Source organism: Puma concolor, chromosome B2 (assembly GCF_028749965.1).
Source record: "Puma concolor isolate L17-30 chromosome B2, mPumCon1.1.hap2, whole genome shotgun sequence".
Classification (NCBI taxonomy): domain Eukaryota; kingdom Metazoa; phylum Chordata; class Mammalia; order Carnivora; family Felidae; genus Puma; species Puma concolor.
Genome location: NC_141671.1, coordinates 121,503,478 through 121,517,846, shown reverse-complemented (window position 1 = coordinate 121,517,846; position 14,369 = coordinate 121,503,478). Strand labels below are relative to the sequence as shown.

General features: G+C 39.2%; 1 protein-coding gene and 1 long non-coding RNA gene across 3 annotated transcripts in view; both read left to right on the top strand.

The window, feature by feature from the left end:
* The window catches only part of STX7 (syntaxin 7), a 42,701-nt gene extending 30,481 nt beyond the window's left edge, over positions 1-12,220 (top strand). Inside the window, exons 5-10 of one of the 2 annotated variants that reach the window (XM_086707879.1) lie at positions 334-471; positions 1,249-1,301; positions 2,093-2,189; positions 3,353-3,425; positions 8,350-8,432; positions 10,831-12,220. In XM_086707879.1, the coding sequence (XP_086564005.1) occupies positions 334-471; positions 1,249-1,301; positions 2,093-2,189; positions 3,353-3,425; positions 8,350-8,432; positions 10,831-10,923 (537 nt within the window). In that variant the 3' untranslated portion in view covers positions 10,924-12,220. The other variant, XM_086707880.1, reaches the window with a different exon arrangement.
* LOC147581211 (uncharacterized) lies at positions 4,186-6,455 on the top strand. The gene is made up of 2 exons (XR_015251549.1): positions 4,186-5,497; positions 5,743-6,455. It is a non-coding gene; the product is annotated as an uncharacterized LOC147581211 (long non-coding RNA).
* Positions 12,221-14,369: the final 2,149 nt, after the last annotated feature.

Below are 14,369 nucleotides of genomic sequence, written 5' to 3'. Positions count from 1 at the left end.
CTACTTAGGTAAGAGTACAAGGTTTTATTTTCCTAAAAAGAAAACAAAAGGAGCTACTTCAAAATAATCTCAAAATCATGGCCCAGTCTTTAGGATGGAAATATGAGGTGAGAAATCCAGCATTTTGGACCTTTTGTCTCAAGGTGGTAAATATACATAGTATTTGGACACACTGTCGAAATGTAATTGAGAGTTAATCAGTGAGGCCCCATAATTGGGGAGTGAGTGAAAATTTCAGAATAAAATAAAGAGCCAAGTAGTGGTGAAACAACTTCTGCGAATTCTCTAGAACTTCACAGCTTGATTCTAGTACGTTTCTCCCCTTTCGTCTAGCGTCAGAGGAAAATACAGAAGGATCGCTTAGTGGCTCAATTCACAACATCACTGACAAACTTTCAAAAGGTCCAGAGGGAAGCTGCTGAGAAAGAGAAAGAGTTTGTTGCTCGAGTAAGAGCCAGTTCCAGAGTATCTGTAAGTATTTAATGGGGCGTTATAAAGTGAACATGTCGTTCCCTTGAAAGACTACACTGGCATTTTTTTAAGTCAGAACAATCTGTGACTATTCTGGACATTAATATTTGAATATTTATTTTCAGGTTTTTCAGTTTTAAGAAGGATGGTAGTTCTGTAATGTTGTGGTTATTTTGTCCATGATATAGAACCAAAATTACAGATGACTGTATAAGAATATGGGAACATTTTGTCAGAAAAGATGACAGGTCAGATCCTGAGTGATAGTCCCACATTGATTTGTACTAGAAGTTGTCACTTTCTGTCTGGACTAATGCAGGGAACACTTTACTCCCGGGTTATATGAAATGGTGAAAATGAACAGAGTGAATTAGTGTGTGAATATTGAAAATAAATATAAGAGAAAATAAATGTAAGGATAAGTTAAAGTGGAATTTTTAGTTAATCAAATTTTATATTCCCTTAGAAACTATTGCAAGATGTTCCCTTGTTCCTTAATGTAGAGGTTCCAGGACTATATTATATTTTAATCAAATAATACTTATTATTTGGCCATTTGGAATATTTAATAAATTCCTTTCTTGTCAGCTTAGGATACAATTTTAATATTACTTGAAGCACTTGACCTAAAAAATTAGAACAAGAACATTTCTCTTTTCTCTACCCACGTGTGCACATGCGTACATAAATCAGTTTAGATTATTATAAGAGAAAATGTGAGTGTTGTGTGTTTTTTCTTTGCCCTTTCTCAATCTATCCTATTACTGAATTATTCAGGGTGGTTTTCCTGAGGACACCTCAAAGGAAAGGAATCTTGTATCCTGGGAAAGGTAAGAAATACAAAACATACTGATCAAAAGATAATTTTCCAAATTCTATATATTATGGTCTCTAGAACAGAATGAAAGCTTTCAGTTTCTTATATCTTAAATATCCTCAGTTATTTATAAATAGCAATAAGTTTGAACTTTTTTTCAAAATAGTTATTTATAAAATATATAAATATATAAAATATGCTGGGGTGCCTGGTGGCTCAGTCGGTTAAGTGTCCGACTTTTGATTTCAACTCAGGTCATGATCTCATGGTTCGTGAGTTCAAGCCCCACCTCAGGCTCTGCACTGACAGTGCAAGAGCCTGCTTCAGATTCTCTCCCTCCTCCTTTCTCTCTGCCCCTCCCCTGCTCACTTGCTCTGTCTCTCTCAAAATAAATAAAATAAATATTAAATATATATATATATATAATGTATATAATATTTCAATATAGCAGTAATAATTTGTAAATAATGATATATCCAAATAAATGTTACTGACTTATTATTTGATGTAGATTATTTCCTCATGTGAGGTTGAAGTCAACTAAGAAGAAATACCCAGTTGCTAAATATAGCTTCCAGTAATTAAATATTAACTCTAAAAAGTAATGTAAATGAAATGAAACATGAGAAAATGTGATTAATACTTCTGTTATAGTCTTAAAATTTAATTAAGAAATTTAAGCATTTCTCTGACTTTGAAGAAAAGATACTCTATTTTGTATTTCTGAAATAGGAAAAGAATTCCTACTATTTTAATACCAGTCTTTTTTTTTTTTTGCTTTTTTTTCCATATTCTGCCTGTTAGCCAAGCTCAACCTCAGGTGCAGGTGCAGGATGAAGAAATTACAGAAGATGACCTCCGCCTTATTCATGAGAGAGAATCTTCTATTAGGCAACTTGAGGTAAGCTTTGTGTGGCCATTGGGTGGCAGCTGTGTTCTCAGTGTGTTTGTGACAATTCTGGGGGAGGGGCTGGGAAAGAAAACTAAATGTATCAGTGTGGGGGTATTTCTTACCAATGAGAATAATTCCCTTTTAAAAAATAAATCTCTTTAGAATTTGTGCTAAAATGAGAGACCCGACCTCCCTCGTCTCCAGATTTGTTTTTTATCCTGTCAGGTCACCACCACAGGTCCTTCACACGGAGGAAATCTCAGTTCAGAGATGTGTGTTCAGGGAGCCTGGATGGCTTCTGTAGCACATGGTACACCTCAGACCCGCATGAGTGAGACTGGACAGGGGCTTGACACGTATCTTATTTCCCTGTAACATGTTCTTGACCTCAAAGAGCTCTAAAGGGATTAGTAAGCCTCAGTTCTTGTGGAACCCACCTATTCTCTAGAAGGTGGGCTGATAATAGCTAACAGTAGCTACAGTTTATTAAGGGTGTTCAAGCCCCATGTGATCAATTTTTTGCATGATCTCATTTTAGTTCCCCTAAAAACTGTGAAGTAGTTAACTATGTTGTCATCATCACCATTTTATAGGCGGGGAAATAAGGCACAGGATGAATATGTAAATTGCCCCCCCCCATAAAATATTTAAACTTTATTCTTTAATAGGGCAAAATAAAAGTTATTGTATATTAAAGAAAAGTAAATTTATAACTTCTTCATCACTGTTCCATTGCATAATCAAATTTATTAATGTGAGACTTTAAATTTATACCTAATGGTTTGTACTTTTACAGTGTCAAATTGATGTGTAAGTTTTTACTAGAAATATAGCCTAACAATAATTTGTTTTACTCTTGTGAGGAAATACTGCTAGTGATAACAAAACTATCAGATTACATGAACATAAACTCAGTAACCCAGGGCCCTTCTCTCATAGATTCCTGGTTTCTATGCTGCCTCGTTTGGTATTTTTAACGTCACAAACTTACTTTTAAAGAACTGGTTACAGTTGTTCAAGGTCATGTTACTTAGGATTAATTATAGTAAAGTAGTTTCCTGATATTTCCAAAATTTATGGTTTAAGTCTACATGCATTCTCACTTAATTTTTGCCTTTTGTGGGTTGGGGGCTGAATTTCTGATTGTGATAATATGTGCTTTTTTCTCTCAGGCTGATATTATGGATATTAATGAAATATTTAAAGATTTGGGAATGATGATTCACGAGCAAGGAGATGTAATAGGTAAGCCCTGCTGAAGTAGGAACAGTCTATAGCAATTTACCTGTGATAACTTCTTTTTTGTTTTGTTTTGTTTTTATTTTTGAGAGAGAGAGAGAGTGTGTGGGTGGGGGAGGGCCCGAGAGAGAGGGAGACAAAGAATCCAAAGCAGGCTCCAGGTTCTGAGCTGTCAGCACAGAGCCCAATGCAGGGCTCGAACTCACAAACCACAAGATCATGACCTGAGCCGAAGTCGGATGCTTAACCGACAGAGCCACCCAAGTGCCCCCCCCACCTTTTTAAAAAAAATTTTGTTTATTTTTGAACGAAAGAGACAGAGCATGAGCTGGGGGGGCAAGAGGGAAAGGGAGGCACGGAATCTGAAGCAAGCTCCAGGCTCTGAGCTGTCAGCACAGAGTCCCACCAGGCTCAAACTCAGTGAACCCCAAAATCATGAGCTGAGCCAAAGTCAGATGCTTAACGGACTGAGCCACCCAGGTGCCTTTACCTGTGGTTACTTCTCAACCGAGAGTAACCCCTCTCTCTTTCAGACCCCCTAGTATTAAAAGCACAGCCTCTGCAACAAAGCATTACCCTTGGCATTATCTAAAACAGATCTTCTTTTTGGCTCCTACTGATCAAATCAACCAGCTTCATTTATTTGAGTCTCTAAATCTAATCAGAACCTTCTGCTGCAGAGACCATGGAAGGCACCACATAGCCTCATTGCCACTTATTTGCAGGACCCCTGGTTTCCATCTCAACCCCTGTTAATTCTCATCCCACCAAGCACTTTCTGCGAAACTTGTGCTATTTATAATTGTGCATGCTATCTTATCTTTTAGATTAGAAGGAATAGGTAGCTATTTGCCTAATCATTTATTCTAATATCTTTTTGGTAGATTAATTTAGTTGTATTAGATGGTAAGCATTCTTTTATAGATTCTTTTAAAAAATAATCAGTGACTAAGACTCCCTATAAGTTTTAAATGTGATAGCTTTTCAGTTAAGGTATAACTATCTGGACTGATCAAAATCCTGACCATTTTTATCATTTGGAAATATGAAGATACCAGTGGATGTATCTAAAGGTACATTCAGTATATTTTCTGAATTTGGTTCAGTTTAAATACTTGGACCTATACTTTGCTACAAATAAGTATTTTGTGTCCATTCTTACCCTTCTCTGTAGTTGCAGTAGGTCACAGGATAAAATTTCAAAAACCAGTTCTTTCATTCATCCAGTCAATATTTATTGAGTGCCTAGTATATACAAACACAAATCTAGGCATTGGGGATTTAGCTGAAATTAGACAAATGGTAAAAGACCCTGCTTTCATGAATCTTATAATCTAATTGGAGGAGAGAGAGAATTTTTATAAAAGGAAAGAAAAGTAGGTAAATGCTGATTAGTGCTATCGGGGAAAATAGCAAAAGTAGGAGGATGGGGCTGCTTGCAGTAGAGAATGTTAACGGCTTTTCTAGGGTAGTCGGGTAAGACCTTACCGGTAAGTGACATTTTAGTGAAGACTTCATGAAAATAAGGGAGCAAGTGAAAGAAAATCTTCTAGGCAGAGCAAAGGACAGGTGCAAAGGCCTTCAGGTAGAAGCATGTCTGATGCTTTTGGTGAGTGAAATGAGTAAGAGGGAGTGGGAGATGATGTCAGGAATCATAAAGTTCAGCATCATATAAGATCCTGAGCCATTATGAGGACTTTTATTATTACTAATGGATGGAAAGCCACAGGAGGATTTGAGCAAAGTGTTATCAGCTGACTTAGTTTTTTGTTTTTTTTTTTTAATTGTATTGTATTGTATTTTGAGAAAGAGTGAGTGCACATGGAGGAGAGGGGCAGAAGGAGAGAGAAGGGGAAGCAGAATCGTAAGCAGATCAGAACTCAGTGTGGAGCCCGATGTGGGGCTCGATCCCACAATCCTAGGATCATGACCTGAGCTGAAATCAAGAATTGGATGCTCAACCAACCAAGCCACCCAGGCACCTGCCCTGACTTAGGTTTTAAAACACTCACACTGGCTACTAGTTTGAGAGCAGACTATCAAAGGGCAAGACTAAAAGCAAAGAGACCACTTAAAAGGTGATCGCGGGGGCGCCTGGGTGGCGCAGTCGGTTGAGCGTCCGACTTCAGCCAGGTCACGATCTCGCGGTCCGTGAGTTCAAGCCCCGCGTCGGGCTCTGGGCTGATGGCTCAGAGCCTGGAGCCTGTTTCCGATTCTGTGTCTCCCTCTCTCTCTGCCCCTCGCCCGTTCATGCTCTGTCTCTCTCTGTCCCAAAAATAAATAAACGTTGAAAAAAAAAAAAAAATTAAAAAAAAAAAAAAAGGTGATCGCTGCAATCTGGGTGGGCAGTGTGTTGCCTTGGATCAAGATGGAAGCAGCATGGGAATGCAAGCTGGTGCGGCCAGTCTGGAAAACAGTATGGAGGTTCCTCAAAAACTAAAAATAGAACTACCCTACGACCCAGCAGTTGCACTACTAGGCATTTATCCAAGGGATTCAGGTGTGCTGTTTCGAAGGGACACATGCACCCCCATGTTTATAGCAGCACCATCGACAATAGCCAAAGTATGGAAAGAGCCCAAATGTCCATCAATGGATGGACGGATAAAGAAGATGTGGTTTATATATACATTGGAGTATTACTCAGCAATCAAAAAGAATGAAATCTTGCCATTTGCAACTACGTGGATGGAACTGGAGGGTATTATGCTAAGTGAAATTAGTCAGAGAAAGACAAAAATCAAATGACTTCACTCATATGAGGACTTTAAGAGACGAAACAGATGAACACAAGGGAAGGGAAACAAAAACAATATAAAAACAGGAAGGGGGACGAAACAGAAGAGATTCATAAATATGGAGAACAAACTGACAGTTACTGGAGGGGTTGTGGGAGGGGGATGGGCTAAATGGGTAAGAGGCACTAAGGAATCTACTGCTGAAATCGTTGCACTATATGCTAACTGATTTGGATGTAAATTAAAAAAAAAAAAAGCCATTCACCATGATTAAGTGGGATTTATTCCCGGTTTGCAAGGGTGGTTCAATATTCGCAAATCAAGCAACTTGATACAAATTGAGCATGATGCACGCACTGAGCATGGAGTCTGAAGGTTCTCCACCCCCCTTCCCCCTCCCTCCCTCCCTCTCATTCTCCCTCTTTCTCTCTCCTTCTGTCCCTCTCCCCTGCTAATGTTCTCCTCATAAAATAAAAATAAAATTAAATTAAATTAAATTAAATTAAAATAAAATAAAAAGATGGAAGTAGCAAAGTGGTGAGAGGTAGTGGAATTCTGGATAGTTTTAAAATGTAAAACCAAAAGGATTTACTGACTGGCTGGATGTGGATATGAGACAGAATTAATTCAAGGACAACTCTTTCTTTAAGGTTTTAGCCAAGCCCAGGAAAACAATGATGTTGCCATTTTCTAAGATGTAGGAATCTGTAACTCCAGCTAGTATAGAGGGCTAGGAATCAACAATTTTTGGATATGTTGAAATGAGGTAGGTTTGCTTGGCAGGCAGGAATTTGAGGTGAAATAAATTAATGTCAGTTGGGTTTTTTGCACCCATGGTCAGCTGCAAGGGTTCAGGTTGGGGTTTTGTCACATAAATCTGACTAAAGTAGGTGGCAAGGGAGCCAATGGTGAATGTAAGAAAGTGTGGGCAAGTGGTAGCCGTGGGGATCTCAGCTGGGTAAGGAGGAAAGTGAGGACAGGCAGTGTGCTGAGGGACAGTGACATAGTGCTAGGGTCAGTGAAGTCATGGTGTTCAAAAGAGTGTGCAGTAAAGGTCACGTGATGCTCAGAGACTGAGGTGTGGAACTGAGTTTATAGAGAAACTGCAGTTATTGGTCGTGATAAGGTTTGGGATACAATCATGGAGGTCGGTGCCCGGAAAAGGAGAATAGGCAAAGTCATTGAAAAAGTGTGGTCAGGGGGTGCCTGGGTGGCGCAGTCGGTTAAGCGTCCGACTTCAGCCAGGTCACGATCTCGCGGTCCGTGAGTTCGAGCCCCGCGTCAGGCTCTGGGCTGATGGCTCAGAACCTGGAGCCTGTTTCCGGTTCTGTGTCTCCCTCTCTCTCTGCCCCTCCCCCGTTCATGCTCTGTCTCTCTCTGTCCCAAAAATAAATAAACGTTGAAAAAAAAAAAAATTAAAAAAAAAAAAAAAAAAAAAAAAGAAAAAGTGTGGTCAGGGCACTGAGAAGGCCGAGTATTAGCAGGTCAACAATTGGCTAGTGAAATCTCCAGTTGTATAATAGGAGAAGCGTCAAAGTGAATCTAGAGCTAAAATATTCCAAGAATGAAGGAAAGACCATGAGCTCTCTAGATGTTTGCTACAAGGGGGTTGGATGCATTTGCAAGCATGAGCTCTACTTTTGAGAGTTGGTAGGGAGGAGGGAGAGGCAGTGATCTCATGCTGCAGGGTGACCCCATTTCCACCTGTAGGCCAGAGCAGCTAGGGAAGGAGAACTTACGAAGGCTCATGGGTCCCCCAGGGGGGCTGGGTTTCAGCACAGAAGTAGCTTGATGATGACCACAGAGCAAGTGCTGGTTTTCGATACTCTGTTTACCCTCAGGAACAGTTGTTAGATGTTTAGTACCGCATTGGCCATTGGAGCCCGCAGACTAAATAGTACACTTCGGGGGTAACCAGGTAGACCTGGGGCTGTGTTGTAGTGAAGAAGATCCAGTTTCTTTTCAAATATTTGTGTGTCATTTGGATCATTTGAGACATAGTGCAGGGAAGAGTTACAGCCAATTTAACAAAAATGTTGACTTCACCCGCATACTACTAACGTTAACATTTGAATAGTGAACATGGTTGATCTTACGTTGAATGAAATCTTGTGACGTGTGCAGCCCTCTTAGTGGGGCATCAGCACCCGTCTAGCAGTTTTGCATGTCTGTATGTCTGTTTTCTTTTAAAGATAGCATAGAAGCCAACGTGGAAAACGCGGAGGTGCACGTTCAGCAAGCAAACCAGCAGCTGTCAAGAGCAGCAGAATATCAGGTAATATTTACTGCAGTAAATTACCTCATAACTTTGAGTTTCAGCTCTGTGTGTGTGAGAGAGAGAGAGATCGAGAGATCAGTCGGGTGTAAAGTAGCTGGAGATGTTCAAGTTTAAAATCCCATGGAAGACAGGTCAGATACCTGGTCAGTATAAAAAGTAGCCTGTCTGTTCCCAGGGCTGAACCAGAATTGTGGCCCACAGGGATAGAAAATTCAGTGTTTAGAGTCCTGAGGGGAGCAGGAGATACCTCTAGGCATTTCTCACAGCTGGTGATCTCTGATGCCAGCCCTCACCCTTTGTTTCTCTCACTCTTTCCTTTCAGCTTTTTTTTTTTTTTTGGTCCATGACTTTCTGCACCAAAGAGACAAAGATCTTTGTTCTAGAGAGTTCTCTTAATTCCTCTGGCAGTATATTCACTTGGAGTGCCCCTGATCACTAGGTATTCTGTCTACATTCAGCAGACCCTTCAGGAATGAATTGATCTCTTATGTGAATCAGGTTAATACAGGGAGTCCCCTCTATATGTGACAAACAGAAAGTATGTGAAAGTACTCCACCAACATTAGGACCATGAGCTATTCATATAGCTTATGATATGAAGACAATAAGGATAAGGCCCTTTTAAAACTCCCCTTTTTGTCGTTGTTTATAATTATTTTCTCAGACCTTATTGCCTTCTTATAAAATATCTAAGATATCGTCACCATCTTAGGTATTTTCAGTTGCTTTTCACTTTTGTTACTAACCCCAGAAGTTTCCTTTCGTTGCAGTGCCGTTTTTCACTAGACAAACCACTGCATCCTTGGTGATACATTGAGAACAATGAAGCTCTATAGAAATTGCTGAGTTACAGCCCGTTGTATTCAGTGATGCAGTAACTGTCACTCACCTTTACCTTCTGTGGGCCAGTGATTCAGGTGTGTGGCTCAGCAGAATTAATGTCACAGACTGGAGGTATCATTCATAAATAGTCGAACACACCCACATAGCACAGATGCTAGGTTACAACTGCTCAAAACATAGCGGTTAGCAGGATGTATCCATAACTAGGCTTACCTGCCATGTTGTTTTGCTTTTGGATTTTGGAGGGGTGTAGATATGTCTCCCAAGTTTTACTTCCCCCTTGCTCGGGGAAGGGCCAGCCTACCTCCACCCTGGGGAAAAGGAGCACATCTTCCCAGTCTTCTCACCTCCATATCTGGAGCTGCCCCATACTTAACCCCACGGGCCCTGGAGGGAGAAGGAAAGAGCCATGCAGCACAAGCACTGGGGAGAAAAGCAGCTTCCCTCCGGTTCTCTTTGGAGGCCTTGGTATTAAAGTCATGTCTCTGCAAAATACGGCACTTCTCAATAGTGTGGGTGAACCCTGAGTGGAAGGGCAGCTGATAGAGGCTCTTATCGCTGCAGTACCCTACCCCCCACCCCACGCTAGCGAGGGTGCCTTGGGCGCAGATCTCCTGTAGTGGGGAGCCTGTGATTGTTCTTAAAGGTGTATTATACTTGTGTCTGTGGTGCTCACGTGGAGTCTGGGGAAAATACATAGGCAGGATGCTACTGAAACTTCAGAGAAATCGTGCTTCATTTATGAGGAATATTCAGTTGAAAAAGTTGCTGACTATGTGGTATACGGAAAGTCATTATAGTTTTCAGGAGAATTTCACAGAAACCTATCTTTCTGGAAATTTTATGGTACTCCTAGTCGACACAAAGAAAATTTACAGATTTTTTTACTTTGTAAGAAAAAGGATTCCTGCATGTTGCTGTGAGATACGCAAGCCATTAAAGAAATCTGGAAATCTACAGCTGGGCCAGAAATGAAGAACGGAACAAAACTTTTAACCTTTGTATTTTAAATGACTGTATTATAACTTTTTAGCTGTTTGGTGTTTATTTGTATATTGAGATTTTTCATGCAGTTTCTGTTGATATTGAAGAATGGGAATTTTGGAAACTAATACTTCAGGAAAAATTGCCAAGCATTCATGTGTGTTGATATTTTCAGAGAACTCATTTTGAAGAGCAACTCTTTGATAAAAATTTTAAAATGTGTAAGCTTTTAAGCTGTTCTTAGTTTTTACACATAGGTAACCTCAGTCTTTTGATTAAGTCAGTAACCTATTTGTCTGCGTCTCTTTTTTAAGCCCAGAAAAATGACCGATAAAGGTTGAATGATTAGCCCCTGAATTAAACCACTAATTTAAGGAGACTATTTTTTGAAAGAATAGTGCCATTTGTATTTGAAGAGAGTTTGGAGAAGCAAAAAAGTATAGCCAAAAATCTGAGGGCAGTTAATTACTATTGGTTTTACTCTAGAAATGAACCATATGATTTTTCAGTTGCTATAGAGATGCTCCCCTACACATATAAACATGTTTTTTTGTTTTTGCATCTGTAGCGCAAATCCAGAAAAACCCTGTGCATCATCATTTTTATCATTGTCATCGGACTTGTAATTCTCGGTCTCATCATATGGAGAGTGAAAGGCTGAATTATAAAGGAGCACACTGTTGCACTACATTCTCTAAATTATGTACGAAGATTCCTGTAATCATTTTTTTTATTATTATTATTATTCTAAAGCTACTGCATAAAGGATGGCTCCCATACTTTGTTATTTTTATTTGGCAGGGGGAAGTTTCTTTTAGATTCAATCTGATATTTTCTAATACTGAAAGTTTTTCTTGGTATCACTGCTGGCATAACTTCTGTGCTTTTCAATCTAGTAACTCTGAGGTTTTGTCCACGATGTATATGCCTTTCATTTATAATTTATTTGCCCTGTTGACTTAACTTTTGGAATCAGTAAATTTAAAGGTGTGTGTGTGTGTGTGTGTGTGTGTGTGTGTGTGTGTGTGTGTTCGTGTTCTGTGTGCATCTGTCTCTGTCACACAGTGACATGCACCCAGATTTGTGTGACTTCAATTAAAAATCTCAAATTTAATTTTGATATGGGCCAGCAGAGGAAATATTCTCAGTAACGTAGGGAAAATTAACCCACCTGTTTGTGGTGGTTTGTTTTCTTTCGTTTTCTGGTTCATAACAGCACAGATTATCTATTTAACTTTTATTGTTGGTTTTCTCTTAAGACCTTCGTTTACTCTAAATGAAATCAGTGAGTAATTTCCTAGAATATCTCATCCTCCTGATGTGTATATATTAAACATTTGCTGTAGATTGCCTAGTAAAATACTAAGGATAATTGTTTTTGCATAGGACCTGTTTAAGTCTGATGTTTGCTGGGGTATGTGTAGTCACTATAAATGTTAAATGTAATTTGGAGGAAGAGTATGAAAAATCAGTTCATACTATGTTAGAAATCTGGAGATACAACTTGTTATTCTGCTGTGTACTTCCACAGCTATTAGGATGGAAAATTAATTACCTTCCCTGAAATCCTTCAGAATTATGGCTACATGTATATCCTTGGGTCAGAATTACTTTTGGGGAGCAACTTTCCCAGAATTATTGTTTTTGAGCACTAACACTTAAAATTTAGTGTTTACTTTGCATACCATTTTGTACCATCCTCCATTAGAAAACAATTTGGATGTTTGCCAATTAATCACTTGCCTTTTTAAATCAATGTTGTTTTGATGCACTAATCTGAATACTGTAAAGAAGTTTGTCTTAGTTTATAGTTTGTATTTTATAACAATGTTCTTATATAGCAGTTTGATAGTGAAGTCAGTGTTTTACATGGCAAGCTATGAGACTCCAAATGGGAACAAATAAAATATTAAGTAAAGCGTGTCTTTGCAACCAGAATAAAGATGATTTTAAAAGTGTCTGGATAGTTCTACTGTGTGAGGACTCTGCTTTGGTGGGACCAGCACTTGACATAACCACACAGCAGCCCTTCTGTCTTTCTGGAGTACCAGTTTACTCAAAGTGTTTTATTTTGGCAACCCTTAAAAGTTTTGCTACTAGTAGGAGCTGCCTTGCGTGTCAGCAAAACTCCCATTGTTTTCCTACAGGAGACTGTAGAAAACGTTCTTGTGAGTGAGTGATTAGAAGCTTTGAGACTCTGTTTCCCAAATCAGCTCGCTTTAGTGAACAAGATGGGCTATGCAGGGGAATTCGTACAAATACTACCTGATCTGAGGTCAGTGCAAGCCCGCCAGACCTGCTTGAACATGAAAGAAGTGTGCTGTTTCGGGTGAGAAGCCAGTATCTTACAGCTACATAAGACTCCCAATGGCTCCCACAAGTCAGCTCAATTTTTTGCCAGGGTTGTACTTGATAAAATGTTCATTCTCATATAAGCACATTCACTTATTCTGTTCACTTCATGGTGAGTTCCCAGTGATAGCAAAAGTACTTAATATTTTTTGAATGGTTTTAGCACCTTCATTTAAAGTAATATTTTATAAATTATTTTAACTGGGACACAGATCAGTGATTAAAAACAGGAACTTTAGTGGCTTGCATTCTTTTGAGACATACTCACTTTGAGGGAAAATTTTACCCCGGAATGCTTGTAACACAAAGAATAGTCTCGATTTGAAAATATAAAACAAAAAGCATAGTACAATAATAGCAAAGGTTTTCAGGTTCTTGAAGTTTCCTTTAGGTTAGTTTTAGAATCGCTTTGGAAGGTGAAGCTTACACTGTGGACGATAAAATGGGAGTAGCTGGTACGACTGTCTACATATTTGAATCTGAGTCCAACTGAGTCTGAAACTGAAGAAGCTTCCTCATCAGGTGACACATCCTGTTCGTTTTAACGTCCTCCAAAGACATTGTCGAGCAACGCAGATTGAGATTAACCAGCCTCTGTGCTTACATTGAGCGACAGTGTGGCATAAAGTGTTTGTTGTACCGGCCATTAAGTAGGAACGTGTTTGGGTTTTACACAGTGGTTGGTGGCAAAGGAATAACGCGTGCCATCGCAGCGTAAAGCAGCTTGTCTTTAGTGGGCATGGGATCAACTCTAGAAAAGTATACATGTGGGCACAGATGGGGCTTGGCTGAAGACTGCAAACCACGAAGGCAGCGTCTGGAGTCAGGCCCCCGGAGCACCCCGCGGGCCCAGCAACGGCATCTGCGTCGTCGACAGAACGCTGCACTTGGAAGAAGGCTGCCCCTGGATCCTTCACGGTCTTTGCTGCTTTTTTTTTTTTTTTTTTTTTTTTTTTAATGTAGAATTTTGTACACACAAAAGCAGCATTTTGAATATCAACCTTTTTGGGCAAGTTTATAATGAAACGTGATTTTTGAAGACCTTTTGTTCCACAAAATCAGTCTGTGGTTTAGCAAGAAAAGTGTGGAATAGCATTTCTAGTTGCTGTAATGTTTTGTTTCTTCATGTAGAAAAAAGAACACAATAAAAGATAAAACCTGTATAAAGAAAAGAGTCCTTGTCCACCTTAATAGTAAAGAACAATTTACAAGGGCAATGTATTCAGGATTTACTTTTTTTTTTTTTTAAGTCAGAAATGACTCCTGTTTATACATTACCAGGTTGCTGCAAAAAAAATAAAAAATAAATTAAAATGGGATTTAGTTGTTTGGGCAAGTTATGAGTTAAGTGACATTTTTGGTTCGTTTAAAGATAATGAAAAATTCTCATTACCGGTAAAGAACATCATCAGGCAGCCTCCTTTCCCAGAAAAAAAAAAAAAAAAAGATCGTTTGTGTATTTTCATGATTCACTTAAGAAAATGAAACCCTGCCCTGTGGATCCCAGACCTCTTCCGTCCACCATAAGGTTTGAACAGCCTGATGTCTCAAGCAAGCAAACACTTAGCAAAATTTTCACCAGCAGGAGCCCGAAAAAAGCTACACTATATACCACTTCTTTGACAGAATGCAACGATATCTTCTCCTGTTAACCCATTTTCTCATAATTCAAATGCATCAAAATGGCCATTTTAATCCTACGTTTTGGCACTTACTTGGTTAACAGAAAATTACATGATATCTTTTTCTCCAAAT